This window comes from Poecilia reticulata, linkage group LG19 (genome assembly GCF_000633615.1).
Source record: "Poecilia reticulata strain Guanapo linkage group LG19, Guppy_female_1.0+MT, whole genome shotgun sequence".
Taxonomy (NCBI): domain Eukaryota; kingdom Metazoa; phylum Chordata; class Actinopteri; order Cyprinodontiformes; family Poeciliidae; genus Poecilia; species Poecilia reticulata.
In genome coordinates this window covers 12,141,549-12,156,401 of record NC_024349.1, presented here as the reverse complement: position 1 = coordinate 12,156,401, position 14,853 = coordinate 12,141,549, and the positions used below count along the sequence as shown (strand labels likewise).

At 38.2% G+C, this 14,853-nt stretch overlaps 1 protein-coding gene across 4 annotated transcripts; it reads right to left on the bottom strand.

The window, feature by feature from the left end:
* Window positions 1–508: 508 nt before the first annotated feature.
* sncgb (synuclein, gamma b (breast cancer-specific protein 1)) lies at window positions 509–13,995 on the bottom strand. Of its 4 annotated transcripts, none has more exons than XM_008437058.2 (6): window positions 13,589–13,995; window positions 8,958–8,999; window positions 7,743–7,861; window positions 5,711–5,728; window positions 4,748–4,789; window positions 509–2,625 (listed from the first exon to the last, which is right to left on the bottom strand). In XM_008437058.2, the coding sequence occupies exons 1-6, from the start codon at window positions 13,707–13,709 to the stop codon at window positions 2,617–2,619; spliced, it is 351 nt and encodes a 116-aa protein (XP_008435280.2). In that variant the 5' UTR covers window positions 13,710–13,995; the 3' UTR covers window positions 509–2,616. The 4 variants fall into 4 exon arrangements, with proteins under 4 accessions (XP_008435280.2, XP_008435279.2, XP_008435282.2 ...); XM_008437057.2 differs by having other exon boundaries at window positions 7,734–7,861; window positions 13,589–13,993; XM_008437060.2 differs by lacking the exon at window positions 5,711–5,728 and having other exon boundaries at window positions 13,589–13,992.
* Between the last annotated feature and the right edge of the window lie 858 nt (window positions 13,996–14,853).

Below are 14,853 nucleotides of genomic sequence, written 5' to 3'. Positions count from 1 at the left end.
GTCAGACTTTAAAGATCTGTAATTGGTCAGAAAACCAGTTTTATCTCAAATGTAGAAAAACCCCCAAAGAAAATGTCCAAGTCTGGAAAAAATATTTGATATTTATACACTTTTCTTAATTTTCCAGTTATAAAGATTCAAAAATTGGGATTTTTCTGAGTAAATTACAAAGATAAATCTGATTTTGGTGCGAGAAATGAGTTTCCCTCACAGAATCCATTTAATTGGTTACCTTTTCTGAGACACTAAAGCTGTTTGATTTGTGAAACCAAGTGTATCCAATGATGTTGCCTTTGATTCCCATTGACAGTTTTAGGCATTGTGTAAGATACTGATTACACATAAGCTTTCCACACGGCTCCACTTGAAATGACATGCTTTTCCCTTTACAGGAAGCGGTTACTCCAGAGTTACCAGTTTGCTGCATTTCTGCTTGCAGCTCCAAATTAAATGTACTTCAAGTCTGTTGACTATTATTCCTCCACAACAAATAACATCGACACCATTGTTGGATTTCAACAAAACCTTTTTTATTTTCACATTTACGGTTTATAAAATCAGCGAATTTAATGTGATATCAACTTAAACACAGTGCGTGACTCAGGTTAATTGTGTGTGTCGTGTTGGTTTGTGTTTTTCTCTGAAGTGTCTGTGCGTTTTCATGGGTGTGTCGTTCTGTAAGGCAACATGCAGTCGTCTGTTTCAGTTGACCTCAAAGTAAAAAAAAAAAAAAAATGCACACACTCTTCTGGCTTAACCTCCTCTACTTGAACACACGTACACACACTCTTAAAGCGATGGCTGATGGCGTGATGCTCGGCGGCAGGGGAAGGAACTATCCGACCGGCCCAGACAGCAGAGAGGGAACACGTTCAGCGTAGATAACCACACAGAGCTTAGCTAAAAACAAAACGTAACGCCTTCATTCCTCTCCTCTTCATCAAACTGGACTTACTGGTATATCTGTGGTTTAGATGAACCCAGAAACTCAACTGGATGTTTCCCGTAATTGCATGCAAACCGATTTCCCAAAGCTCGACTCGCACACGAGGGGAAAAGATGAATATTCCTTTTTTTTCTTTAATTTTTAGCATTTTCCGTAAAGTATTTTCTGTTGAAACAAGCACATCTATGTCTAGAAGTGAGCATTTTTTCCTTCTTCTGCCAAAGGGATTTTAACACCGACCCCAAAATATCCCGACAAAAATTTAATTTGTCTGTAAAAGGAGATTAACACTAAAAACCAGCCATCATGCTACTAATATAACTGTCGTTGATTTGTTTTAGCTTTGAAATAATTTGATTTTACAGAAACATCATAGGACACATTTAAGCTACAACCTGATTCAGTGATAGTTTTTGTTTTTACTTCTTGTTGCTTTTGATGCAGAGAATTTAAAATCCAATTGTTCATCACTGGTGCAAATTTGTAAGTGTTCAATCAAAAGGCAACTGAACTTCTTATGTTTTTTAAGAATTTCTCACCCCTCATCCAAAAGGCTTCTTCAGTTCATTGGAAGCAGCTATTATTGCCTTTACGTTGCAGTCAGAACAACCACTCGACTTGCTGACCTGAACCTCCATTTGGGTCAATATTTGGGCTGTTCTGGTCACGTTTCAAAGTGTGAAACTGCTTCAAGAGGGAAGCGGAAACTTTAAATCAGTTACAGTGTTCAGGCGGTAATTGTTTCTCACGTGCTGGTTTTCATTTTCGCATTAAAGGTGAGACAGAGATTGTCCGGTTGTTGTTGGTACGAACTGTAGGGACTCTTCCTCTTCACCCAAATCCAGCCAAACGAGCAATAACTGATTGTTGAACGCTCTTTCCTCCTACCCCGACTTTGCGGACACAAACACATCACGGCATGTACAGACATCTGAAAACGCTCATGCATAACGTCACGTTGCACTTGCTCACCACTTCTACTGCGCTAACCCTGTTTCTAAATGCTGAAGCGAACACACACGCACGAAGCCGGCGTTTTTGCAACACATAACAGCCGCCCTATAGAGAGAGAAAACACCACGGGGAACGTCAGCTCATGCATCCTACTGCCACAAACTGAAGCACGGGCCTTTAATGCGTGGATCCCTGCTGAAAACACATGCACACAAGCTTGAACACGGACACACGGCCTGCAGCACACGCACAACCTCTCATGCAGCTCCTTCGGTTTCACAATGACTTCTTTTTCTTCTATTAAGACAGGTTTCTCTGTTGTAATCTCCTACAGCTACTTGTTTGCCCTGTGTGTGGTCTGCTGGTATTTATGGTATGTTCTGTATGTGCGTGTGTCATGCGGGCACCTTCTCGAGGTGTGTCTTTTTTGTGTTTGGGAGAATTTTGAAATTTCTCAGTCGGGTGGCAGCGACACGGGAGCCGGGGGGGGGGAGGGAGGGTTTATCTACACGAACACACAGGTGAGGCCGRGGAAGCAGAGGGGGCGCTACGGGCTGCAGGGGGGTTAGACGGTGAGGGGAAAGCCGAGGTGCGGCGTCTGGAAGAGTCTGTTCTGATTTTGGTTCCGAAAAGTCACAAAAAAATATGCTGAACATCTGGAGTCGGGTACGGCGAGGCGAGGAAGGCGAGGGGCAGCTGGAGGGTCCGGAAGGAGATTAGTACCCCTAGAAATGACAACAACGGATTTAGAGCATCACATGACTGCAAGAAATAAAGTAATAACAGTGTTTGAAACCTAAACACTTTTTTTTAAACAAAGGTCGTCCTGATTTAGGAAAAGGGAGGGGGCTGGTTGACCTGTTGACCTTTAAACTTTCATTCATATCTTCAAAGCCAAAGCAGCACAAACAAAAGTTTGCCACCAATTTTGATTTGCACAATGTGGGGCGGTTGGGTGACCTTTCATGACCTCTGCAAACATTTCTTAATATCTTTAAATTACAGCAGCAAAAACAAAAAATGCTGCTGCACAAACATTTAACAAAAATTTGTCTAATTTAAAGAATGTGTTTCTAGTGCAAATATCTTATTACACTTGAAAAAACACAAAACTAACTTACAAGTAACTTTTTGGCAGTTATAGAAATTCGTTTTAAGTAAAAAATTCCTTAATATTGATTAAAAAGTGCTAATTCCAGATAAATGTACTCATAATAAAACAATTTCCCCATAATATGCCAATGAAACCAGCCCTTTTTCATCAATATCAAGGAAATATTCACTTAAAACAAGTTTCTACAACTGTTGAAAAGTTACTTGTAAGTTAGTTTTCTTATTTCAAGTATATTTCCACTAGACTTAAAATGCTTTGTAAGATTGTGTTTTTGCAGTGATCCTCGCTTTCTTCTCAGTTCTCTCAATTTTTGTCCTAAGAAAAACTTCCACAGTTGATGATACAGATGGGAAAAATATGTGAAATACATATAAAAAGCTGTGCAACTTGTATATCTCTATCAATAAGTCAGTAAATTCTTTAAATATTACAGAAGGAGCACAGAAAAAGAGAGAGATCTTGCTTGGACCAGGGGTGTCCAAACTTTTTGTCACGTTGGTCAAAACATTTCCTCCAAACAAACTTCTTTTAATTATTCAAAATTGTTTGTCTCAATCAGAAATAAAACTTTTTCCAAGAAAGCATCTGGCTATTCTATGTTCATCATAAAGTTGTTGACCTTTGGGCAGTTTTTTTTTTTTTTTAAATTGCAGTGTAAAACCGGTTCTACTGTTCAGTCATATCAGCGTTTCAGATATTTCCAGTTCATGGCACAAGCCTGCAGCTGGATTTCCTTTCATTTGACTGGTTTTGTCTTCTTCATCAAGTTGTTTATCTTATACTTACACAAAGATATAAAACCAAGAAACTGAGAATCTGCAGTATTTTTAAAATTGCTTTAAACCTCCTGGAACTACAATTCTCCGTGATCTTCATTGATCAGTCCAATTGGTGACTCTTTGATGACCGCACAGAGAAAAACGACCTGCTGTAGTCAGTTCAGGTGTTTAATTAAACAACTGATATTAATATTAGAGATGCAGAATCGATTAAAATGCTTTAAAATACGTCTTTGTCTCTCCTATTTGCGAGCATATATTGTGTCTCACCCACTGTAAATGTTTCAAATAATTATCTGATATATTTGTATTTAAGAGGAAGCCATGCAGCTAAACTAACCTAATGCTGGTAATTTAAGTTGCAGAATTTGATGCTCAAACATACTTATGTTGAAATATAAATTGAAGGAATTTTCTTGTATAGAATTTCTCAAAAGCAGTTTTTGAATCGGAAATTGTTTCTGAATTGAATTGTGACATACAGTAAAAATTGTAATGGAATCGCTAGATACTGAAAGATTCACATCTCTAATTAATAAAGTAACTTCAGAAAAATTAAATCAAAACCTGAATATTTGGGAGATTTTTATTTATTCTGGATTTAAAAATCCCCCAGATTTTAAAGTTTTTGTTTAATTTTGATCTTATTTTATCCGCAGGCACTTTATTAATATGCAGTTATTTTTATTTTACATATTTTTATATTAAATGGGGGATACGTTGTTACTCTGCTGCTGTAACAAGTGAATTTCCCCATTTAATGCAGGACTATTCTATTCTATTCTATTCTATTCTATTCTATTCTATTCTATTCTATTCTATTCTATTCTATTCTATAAACTGGACCTTACAATAACCAACCAAATAATTTATCATGTTATATGTAAATGAATTAACTCTGGCTTCCTGGTGAGGCTGAAGCGTTGCTCATCGTTTGATGGTTTGTTTTCTTACCTCTCCTCCTTCTCCTCCTTGCTCCATTCCTCCATACTCTCCCTGCAGAGGAGAAAACAGCAACAATGGTTCAAAGACATTTTAAAAAAACCTTTGGAGTTGATTATTACTGTCTGTCACAATGAGATAGTGACAGTGCGAGGATCTCAGCATCAACAAATGTTTAAGTTTTGATTTCACTAAGATGTCGTTTTACAACCAGGTTTGAATGGAAAACATGCTGGGAGGAATAAATCAACATGCTGAGGGATTTTTAGGCTGTTAGTTTGTTATAGTTTTTTTATTTGCAAGCCAAATGTTGAAAGGGGGATAAAAATTATCAAGAAATACTTTATGCGTCGTTAACTACCTGATCTGGTAAGCTGGAGGAGAAATAATGATCAGAAATGAAAATATTTAGTATAATTTAGTAAAATGTTTCCTTACACCAAAGTGAGCAGCAGAAAAGAAGGTGAAAGAAGCAGAATATAATATTTTGTGAAAGCATTTATGCATTTTCCCCTATTTAAAAAACGAATCTAAAAAGTGTGGCGTATATTTCTCTATAGCCAAAAGGTCAGTAATCTTTTAGAACCGTAAGCAGAGTTCATGGGGTTTGAATAAGGCACTTTAAAAAAAATAAAATGTAAAACTTTTCCCTCTTTTCTTTGTAATTTGCTTCCAATTAATCTGAATATTTTGTAATCCTTACAAAATAAGAGCATCAATATGCTTTCAAACCTTCAAAAGGCTTTACTGTTATTTTATTTTTTACATTATTTGTTGTTTTAAACTCAAAATGCCGTAACGTGACCAGCAGCTTTCCAACCATCCCACCTGATGCTCACCTGCTGCAATAAACCTTACATTTAAATTAATGAATTAGACCAGCAGCTATCAGTTAGCATGCGAGGCGTCGCCTCCTCATTACCCAAACCCAAACCAGGTAGAGCTAAAACCCCCATGTTGCTGTCCAGTAGGTACCTCATATATGGGCTCCTCCTATCAGAGAAACACAGATGAGAAACAAACAGCATAAAAAGGAAAAACAAACAATGAGAACAACAACAACAACAACACAACAACAAATTCTGGTCATTTCGCCCTTTCACCATTTTGAATGTTCATCTTTTTATTCGCCGAATTTCAGGTATGAAAAGAATCCACTGATTATTTTGTGTAACACTGTAAACTGGTAGATACTAGAATGTTTTCAAAAGATCCTAAAATGTTTGGAAAAACACAAACTGTTACAGTTTTTATGTGTCCTCCTGATCCTTGCTAATTCAGAAAGGTGTCCGTCAGGGGTTCATATTTGGCTCCTTTATTATTTATTATTTAAGTAAATTGTGTTAAAATGTTACAGACTGTTTCACTTTTATGTGGATTTTGTGTTTCATCTTTTGCCTTTGATTAGGCAAATATCTGCCTACAAATATTTTGGATTTTGCTAAAAAGAAATGTAGTTTTTAACTTCAGAAACAAACTTTCTTAGTGTGAGAAAAAGATTTATAAATGTGTCTCTTTAATCAACAAATGACTACAGAGACAGTTTAAACACCTAATTCCTGGTTGAAAATATTAGGCTCAGTGTATCTGCAGGAATATGATTTGTAAATAATTCTGGTTTTAGTTCTTATTTTTGGAGCTTATAAAGCTCTAATCTTGCTATTAATCCAATTAATCCATATTTCAACTTGTGTTTTCAAAGTGGAACGATTATGTTGCTGTTTTGGCCAATAAGACATTTTAGATCTTATTGAGATTATTCCGGGTAAAATAAAGAATAACTAAAATCCTCTACTTATAGTATATTTGGGTTATTAAAATTCATTCAATTCATTTCAATAGTTCAGAACCAAATAAGTCTGATACTAAATGGCCTTTTTATTTGTGTGTACATTATGAATGTAGGTGGGAAGAAATGATAAAGGGGCGAATTGACCTGAAGTACAACAGCAACAACAACAACAACAACAACAACAACAACAACAACACACAAGACAGGAGACATTTACACCACAATAAAATAAAATAAAACAACTTCTTGCATTCAAGCTCAAAAGTCACAACAAGAGTTAAATGTGAGAACATTTAACGTCTGTCAGAAAAGTTAACATAAAAGCCAGAGAAAGGGTGAACAGATGTCAGGAGTAAATAACAGCACAGATTTGTATTCAGAAATACAAAATTACTCCTATAAGGCAATGTGTGCATTGTGCAATAATGCACATGAACGATAAATCTAAAGGAATGAAAACTGGAGAAGGAAAAATCACTAGACTCTGATACTCGTCTAATCACAATAATTATTACTGAAAAACATTTTTCATTTCAGTAAGTAAGTTCCAAAAGTTTGTGTCCCTGCTGCAAAATTTTCCTTCCACTTAACTTTCCTTAAACGCGCTAGGATCCAGACCTCTGCCTCCAGTAACTCTCCACTGGACGACTGTAAAGTCAGTAACATTCAGCATAATTGTGTGGACCATAACTTAACATTTTGCATTACAAAGAACTTTTCGAATTGGTCTTATGTAATATTAATTACATTTTTGGACATAATCTTTTAAATTAGCCCAAATAAACACTTGAAATATATTGCACTTCTTGTAAAAGTAACATCTGGGTTTCACCTTTTGAAGTGAAAAAAAAATCCGTGACGTTTTTATGTTTACGATGGATTCTGATTTACAGTTGGAAAAAATAAACTGCTATAAAATCCGGAGGAATTTAGATCAGAACAAGTCTTTTTTTTTTTTTTTTTTAATAAAAATAAAAAAAATTCAAGACCACGTTTTGAAATCGATTTAAGTAGAGTTATGTAATACACGCTACATTTCCAGTGTCGCAGCGTTACAATGATGTAAATAGCTCCATCTACTGGCTACAAACCAAACAGCAGTTAATATTCTTCAGTTTGATCGACTCATTGCATAAAGAGAGGCTGCTGTCGCTGTACAGCAACTCCATGATGGATGGCCTCTAAGGCGTCACCATGGTAACCGACCTGACTGACCATCCCGGTTGACGCAGCGACGTTCTCCACGCCCTCGATGGTCCCCTGTGACACCTCGTTGGCTCCGGCGACCGCCGTGTCTCCCACGATGTTGGCCTGGTCCACGGTCCTGTTGGCCACTGACACGGAGAGAAACGACAGAGGTGAGTGGGACACATAAATATTGACCAACTAATGCCCACACAGACACTTTTAGTACACATTTTAAACGCAAGCTAGCATTTTTCTTGCTAGGTTGGGGTTTTATTGTGCTTCTCAATAGTAGGATAGCATTCACAGCCGCAGTGCAGGGGTCATTGTTAACCTTTACAATCCAAAGAGCAGTTTTTGAGTGTTTAAGAGCCCGCCATCTTTGCAAAAAAAGATAAACAAATAAACAAAATGTCTCGGTTCTCCTGGAGAGCGGATCAGATGTTCAGTGAACCGGAAGCTTTTCTAGCTACCTGCATCCATGGATGTAATTTGAATGTTGACAATCTAAGAAGAGCTGCAAGATTTATGTTGAATACTTTAATCTATTTATAGCAATATTTGAAATGAAATGGTATACAAACAAATCGGTCATATAAAAAAGTAATGAGTTGCAATCCTCATTCTTTATTCCATATTTAAAACAAGTCAGGCTCTGATTTAGATTATTAATTCAGTTAAATATTTCAGATCATTTCAACAATTTAAAATTTAATGGATGAAATAGCTGCTAATCCTCATTTACTGAGTGATGGCGACACCATCTGTTCTTCACAGTGAGACGTCTTCATCTGGATTATAGTCTGATTATCTGTGAAATATGGAGCCATTGAGGCTTTTTTTTTTCATTTTATAAAACATTTCTTTGTGTAAACGCGACAGAAAACACTCTTAGAACGTCTCAAGAATGGGAACTTCAGTTTTAATTTTAAGTTTGTGTCACTGACCCACTGATCGTTTCCAATAATCAGCCTTGAGTATAATCAGCTGAGTAGATGAAATGCTGTTTGTTGTGCTTTTAAACAGGACTTCTGTTTTTAATATATTAAAAGTATAATGAATCTTAGCGACAAGTAGGGATACAATTTCAATGCTATCGTTTTTATATCCATTTCTTCTGTCAAACTAGAATTTTTTTTTCTTTCATCGTCAATGTTTGCTGCATTTAATTAATTTATTTCGTGATTTTTAAACTGGAAATCAGTCAGTGCATTTTTATTTGTTACCAAATGAAGCTTTTCTTACCTGTGTTTACTGATGACACAACTCCTTCCTTTGTCTTGCTTCCTGCAGACCAAGGAAAACAAAAAAATGCGTTCTTTCACAACTGACATATTTCACAGTTTTCTGTTTTTCTACTGAGGAATTTTGTTTTCCAATTTCTATTTAGTAACAAACAGTTTTCATCTTTATTTGAAAACAAGGGAAAAATGAAGTGAAAACATGATGCTTTGCAAAAATATTTCAACCTTTACACATTTCGCCACATTAGAGCCGTTAATTGTGGAGTATTTTAATGATTATATGATTTATTAATTTTCAATATTGTTTACCAAAATAATATGAAAAGTGTGGTGTGCATATTACGTATTCAGCCGTTGTAAAGAGTATTTTGTATGACCACCTTCCCCTGTTGGTTCAGCTGAACGTCTTTTGAGGTTTTTCCTCTAACAGCTTTGCACATTTTTCTTGCATTAAATTGAAATTCGGTGGATGTGAACTTAATTTTTAAAACGGTTTTTCTTTCAGGATTTTTCCGTATATAACGTCATCTGTCTTAACATCCACTCCGACTCTCTTTCCTGCCCCTAGTGAAGAAACACATCTCCACAGCATGATTCTGCTACCTCCATGTATCATGAAGCAGATGGTTTATTCAGACTGGTGCGCTTTAATTTTCCACCACACATAATATTTAGCTGTTAGATCAGAAAGTTAATATTTAGTGTCATCTGACCAGAGCGTCTTCTTCCATGTCTGCTGTGTCACAATAACAATAACAATTTATTGCGCTAAACAATAATATTACAATTTTCAAGTAACATTATAATGATGGTATGATAATGGAAGTACATCCTAAGAAGCATCAATAAACTTGAATTTCTAATGATGATTTATACATTTAAAATAATCAAACACCCAAAAAGGACACAAGCTCTGGATGCAAAAGCATGCCAAACTTTTGAGTTTTATCTTTAAATAATTTAAAAACCTTTTATTTTTTCTACTGGATTCATTACAAAAACACAAAATCTTACTATTTTTGGTCGAGTTTCTTGTGTAAATATCTTAGTACTCTTGAAATAAAAAACAAAAATAAGTTTTCAACAAAAATACAGCTCTGCAAAAAAAATGAAGAGCCCACTGCACTCATTAATATTATTCCACCAAATAATGATTCCTGAACTCTTCCTGAGTTAAAACATTAGTATTGTTGTTTCTAAATGGATATAAACTTGTTTTCTTTGCATTATTTGAGGTCCGAAAGCTCTGCGTCTTTTCTCATTTTCTGCAAATCAATACAACATTTTTGCTTGGATTTTCGGAGGCTTGTTGTCAGTAATTCATAGAATAAAAGAACTATGTTCATTTTACTCAAACATATAACCTATAGAAAGTAAAATCAGAGAAACTGATCATTTAAAGTGGTCTCTTAATTGTTTTCAGAGATGCATATAAGCTTGTTTTAAGTCAATAATTTCTAAATATTGATATAAAAAAAAGTTCCAGTTCCACAGGCAGATAATTTCACTGATAATGTGGGAAAATCTCTTGTTTTACATAAAATAATATGGCTGTCTCATCAATATTAATGGATTATTTACTTAAAACAACCTCCTACAGCTTCCTGAAACGTTACTGGTAAGTTAGTTTTGTTTTACATCAAGACAAAACTAGACTAAACACTAAAAACTGGACAAAACTTGGTAGATTTTGTGCTTTTACAATAAAATACAGTGAGGTTTGGCTGTAATGTGACTGATTGTGTTTGCTCAACATTCTGAATATTTTCTTCTCCTCGCCTCTTTTTGTTCTGCAATTTGCTGTTCGTTATTAGTTATTCTTTTATATTTTGCACCTTTGAAAAGCTCGGTTCTCCTAATAAATGCCCAAACAATTGAAACTCGCCCCGCCCTCCTCTCCCCAGCGCTGTGCTCTCTGCAGCATGATCCTGGACAGATTAAAACTCCAGTTATATAATCTGCAGAAATGTTGGATGGATGGGGGGAAAATATCTACGCTGAAACAAGCGAGACGAAGAGAAAACTCTGCAGAATATCGTCGGTAGCATCAACCCGAGCCGCCTCTCTCTGTGGATTGTCGGAACAGATGCAGAAACTGCGATTTGCAGCCTCATGCATCCACACCACGTCCCCCCTCCCCCGCCTGCTCCTCGCCCTGCACGCTCTCCAAGGTACGCCATCCACGTGCCTGAGTACGGAGCAGTACTGCAGGACACCACACACGCACACACACACACACACACACACACACACACACACACTGCAGTGAAACAGACACTTTTCGCTCAGTTTAACCGAAGGAGCCCCAGGAGTGGCACTGTCTGTCCCCGCGCTGCAGAACAAGCTGCACGAATGTTCAGAGCTTTTAAATTATAAACAACTGAACGTCAGGAGAAGGTGACGCGCAGGACACGACTGATCAGAGCAAGAAATAATCCCGACCATAAATGATAATCCCAATCTAAATCTTGCCTGAATAAATGAAGATTGCTTGGATTAGAGGGAATATTTTTATGAAATTTTAATATCAAACATGCAAATATGGAGCTCTAATCATTTCTCTCCAGCAGAGGATTTGCTCTGTAGCGACTAAAACATGATTATTAGAAAAATAAAACGAATAACGTAGCCTGTGAGAGAACACCAACGTATAAAAATCCCTAATTTCTAATGAAGTGCAATACAGACAGATTGAGACTTTAATATCTTCTGGAGGTTATTTTTGAACTTTTCAGGCGTATTTCTATTGACAATAAGAACAAAAATCAAATCAAATAAACAAACTTAACACTTGGATGCTTTACTGTAACAGAAACTTGTCCTGCATGCAGACCTTGTTAACCAATGGCTGCTCTTGCAGTTTTCTTCTTTAAAAATGTTAAAATGCATTTTTATGTTTTCACAAATCAAATCAATAGAGTAAATCTCAAACAGTGTCATGTTCGGTGGAGATTAATCTTTAGTAATCATCATAATAATAGCGTTAAGTTGTAATGCACTTTGCATGCAAGTCTTAAAGTAAAAATGATAATAAAAGCACTAACAATAAAATCTAATTTAAATTATTAAAATATTTAATATCTCGCTCAGGTTTGAACTCCCTATAATATTATTTAAAGATTTTGAGCTGAAGATGATCAAATGCTGTTCCAGTTCCTTAAAAAAGAAAAATCAAAACCTGCGACTTTATCAAGCAAAGCTGTAGATTCATATGTCTTTAACCTGCTGTAACTGTTTCCCCAACTGAAAAACAATTATCTAAAATTGAGAAAATAAAACATATTTTTAATACATGAAGTCCTGACATCTTTGAAATATGCTGTGAATAGTAAATGTTTACTGGGATCAAAAGTGTGAAATTCACAGACCCGATTTAAGAATCGAAATTTTAATACTCCACCTTTTCCTCTTCTGAAGATTGCTTGGAGTGATTTATTAGCTAAATCACTCAAAGAGAAAGTTGGTCATGTTGTCAGTTTCACTCTCGGTTTCAGTAACCTGACACAGAAGTATACGGATTGCTATAAAACTGAAAACAAAAGGCAGAAATCCTAAAGTGTGACGAGATGCTACAGAACTTACACTGCAAAAAAAAATCACAGCAGATGCTCTCAGCTGCCCTCAAGGCTGTGCCGCTCTGGGTAGAGAGCCACATAACCCAGATGAACAACCTCTGCTGCTTGTGCTGCTGTCTATTTTTAGGCTAATGCATGTGCACTCGACTGCAGGCGGATACTGTCATCTTCATCAGAGCCATCGGTCCTCCTCACTTCAGCGACCTCATCTTTCCTCTCTCTTTTTCCCCCCTGCTCAGATCCATGTTTATTTTTTCTTCGCTAGTATCTGCAGCATCCCGTTCTTGTCTTTTAAGGGATGATTTTTCAGACAAATAACAAACAACGCAGAGTCATAGCCGCTCTTCTTTTTCTTTCACCTCCTGACATTGACTCCTGCTTTCAGACGCCACCATTAAGACTTTGCAGCAGCAACCTGACGTCAGAGGCGATGCGGAAGGGACAGACTGCGGCCAACAACTGAGACCCACTCTCCCAGCTCCTGCTTTATCACCCCTCTTCCTTATCTGCCCCCCTCCTCCTCTCAGGTGGTAACCTTGAGATGTGACGCAGTCTCTGCTGGAGCTAAAATTAAAATCGCAGCAAACAGCAGCAAGAGGGGGGGTGGAAATTGATTAAAAATGTTTAAAAACGGTTTCATGAAGCGACATTCAGCATTTATCATCCCACTGCCGCCTGTTTCACTCGATCGATCTCGATTTCGTGCTACGAAAGCCTGCAGCGCCGTCCCGGGACTCCGCAGTGTCCCCCCTTTTCTTTCCCTCAAATTAAATTGTTTTAATTTCTGCCCCATCAGACTCCAGATTTCCACCTCTTCCCGTCCAGATGCAACTTCTTTACCCCGTCTGATTCATCATCACATCTGTCATCATCACCTCTTCCAGCCCCACACCCTGAGTCCTGCAGCAGTCCTGCAGCGGCATCCCGCTAGCGCTCACCTCTCCCTCCTCCTCCCTGTGTTTCTCTCGCTTGTTTCCACCCAGATTAGAAAACCAAAATAAATTATTACACATCATCCAAAGCATCTTCCTCTCCTCTTCTGTTTCAGGCTACATACCTACATACATCACCCCTTCTTTAGTCTTGGCTGCTGCCTCCTCCATCCCTGCTTTGGTCTTCTCTGCAGCGGCCACCACCCCCTCCTTGGCCATGGAGAACCCTTTCATCAGTACATCCATTGTGGGCGACGGATCGGCTGGGCTCCCCTGCTCTGAACAGGCCTGGCTGGTGCTGACAGTGAGCGTGCAGCAGAGATGATGATGATGATGATGATGGTGGCGGTGATGATGATGATGATGTGGGATGTCTGAGAGTGCGCGTGCCTGTTTTGGCTCCTCCTCTGGTTGGCAGAGCGCTGATCGCGGTGCACAGCAGGACCACAGCGCGCAGACTGAAGGAGAGACGGGAGGAGGAGAGAGCAGATACCGACGAGATGGAGAGAGGAGGTAGAGGAGGAGGAGGAGGAAGAGAGATGGCTGGATGCTGCAGCAATTCCCCCCCCCGCCCCCCATGCAGCTCTCCGGAACCGGTACCGGCAGGTGGTTTGGACCTGGTTCCTATTAGTCCGGAAGCAGCGTTTCAGAAGCTGAACCTGCCCCCCATGCAGCATCCCCGCCTCTAACCGCCTCTTTCAGACCGACTCTGGTCTGGATGCAAACCCATGTTATATAACCAGCCAACCAGCTGACATTTTGTCATGTAATCCCGACGTGTGATGTCATTTCCTCCTCTTCCACATCAGCTTTCCAGCTTCACTGCAACAAGTTACCTCTAATTAATGCGAAGATGACGAGCCCCCACGGCCATTTTGTTGTTGTGAGGAGATCGAAAGTGCTTCGTCATCCCCACCTGAGTGAGTCACAGCCACCTTCCACCTCCTCTTCCTCCTGCTTCATCTGCTGACTCGGCAGCATTGCAGACACTGATGCAGCGACGGATCAGGTTTTGTGTCATCARATTTAGTGATAAAAACAAGCAGCTCGTCTCCCAGAGTGTTTTCTGCTCAGGGAGTTTACACCCGATTAACATCGTTAATTTTGGCAGCGCTCAAGAAACTTTATTTGACTTCAGCTTTAAGCAGACCCTGCAAAACTATTCAGACCCCCTAAACATTTTCTCATTAGGTCACTTAATAACACACATTTATGTTTTTAAAGTAGAGTGTAATCGTGAAAGAAAACRATGGAAGAGTTTTTAAACTTGCAAATTAAAATCTGAAAAGTGTGGTGTGGAGGAYGTTACAGCGCCACCTTTCGCTGCAGTTGCAGCTACAAATCGCCAGATTTCATCCTGGGGGGCCACAAATGGCCCCTGCGCCACACT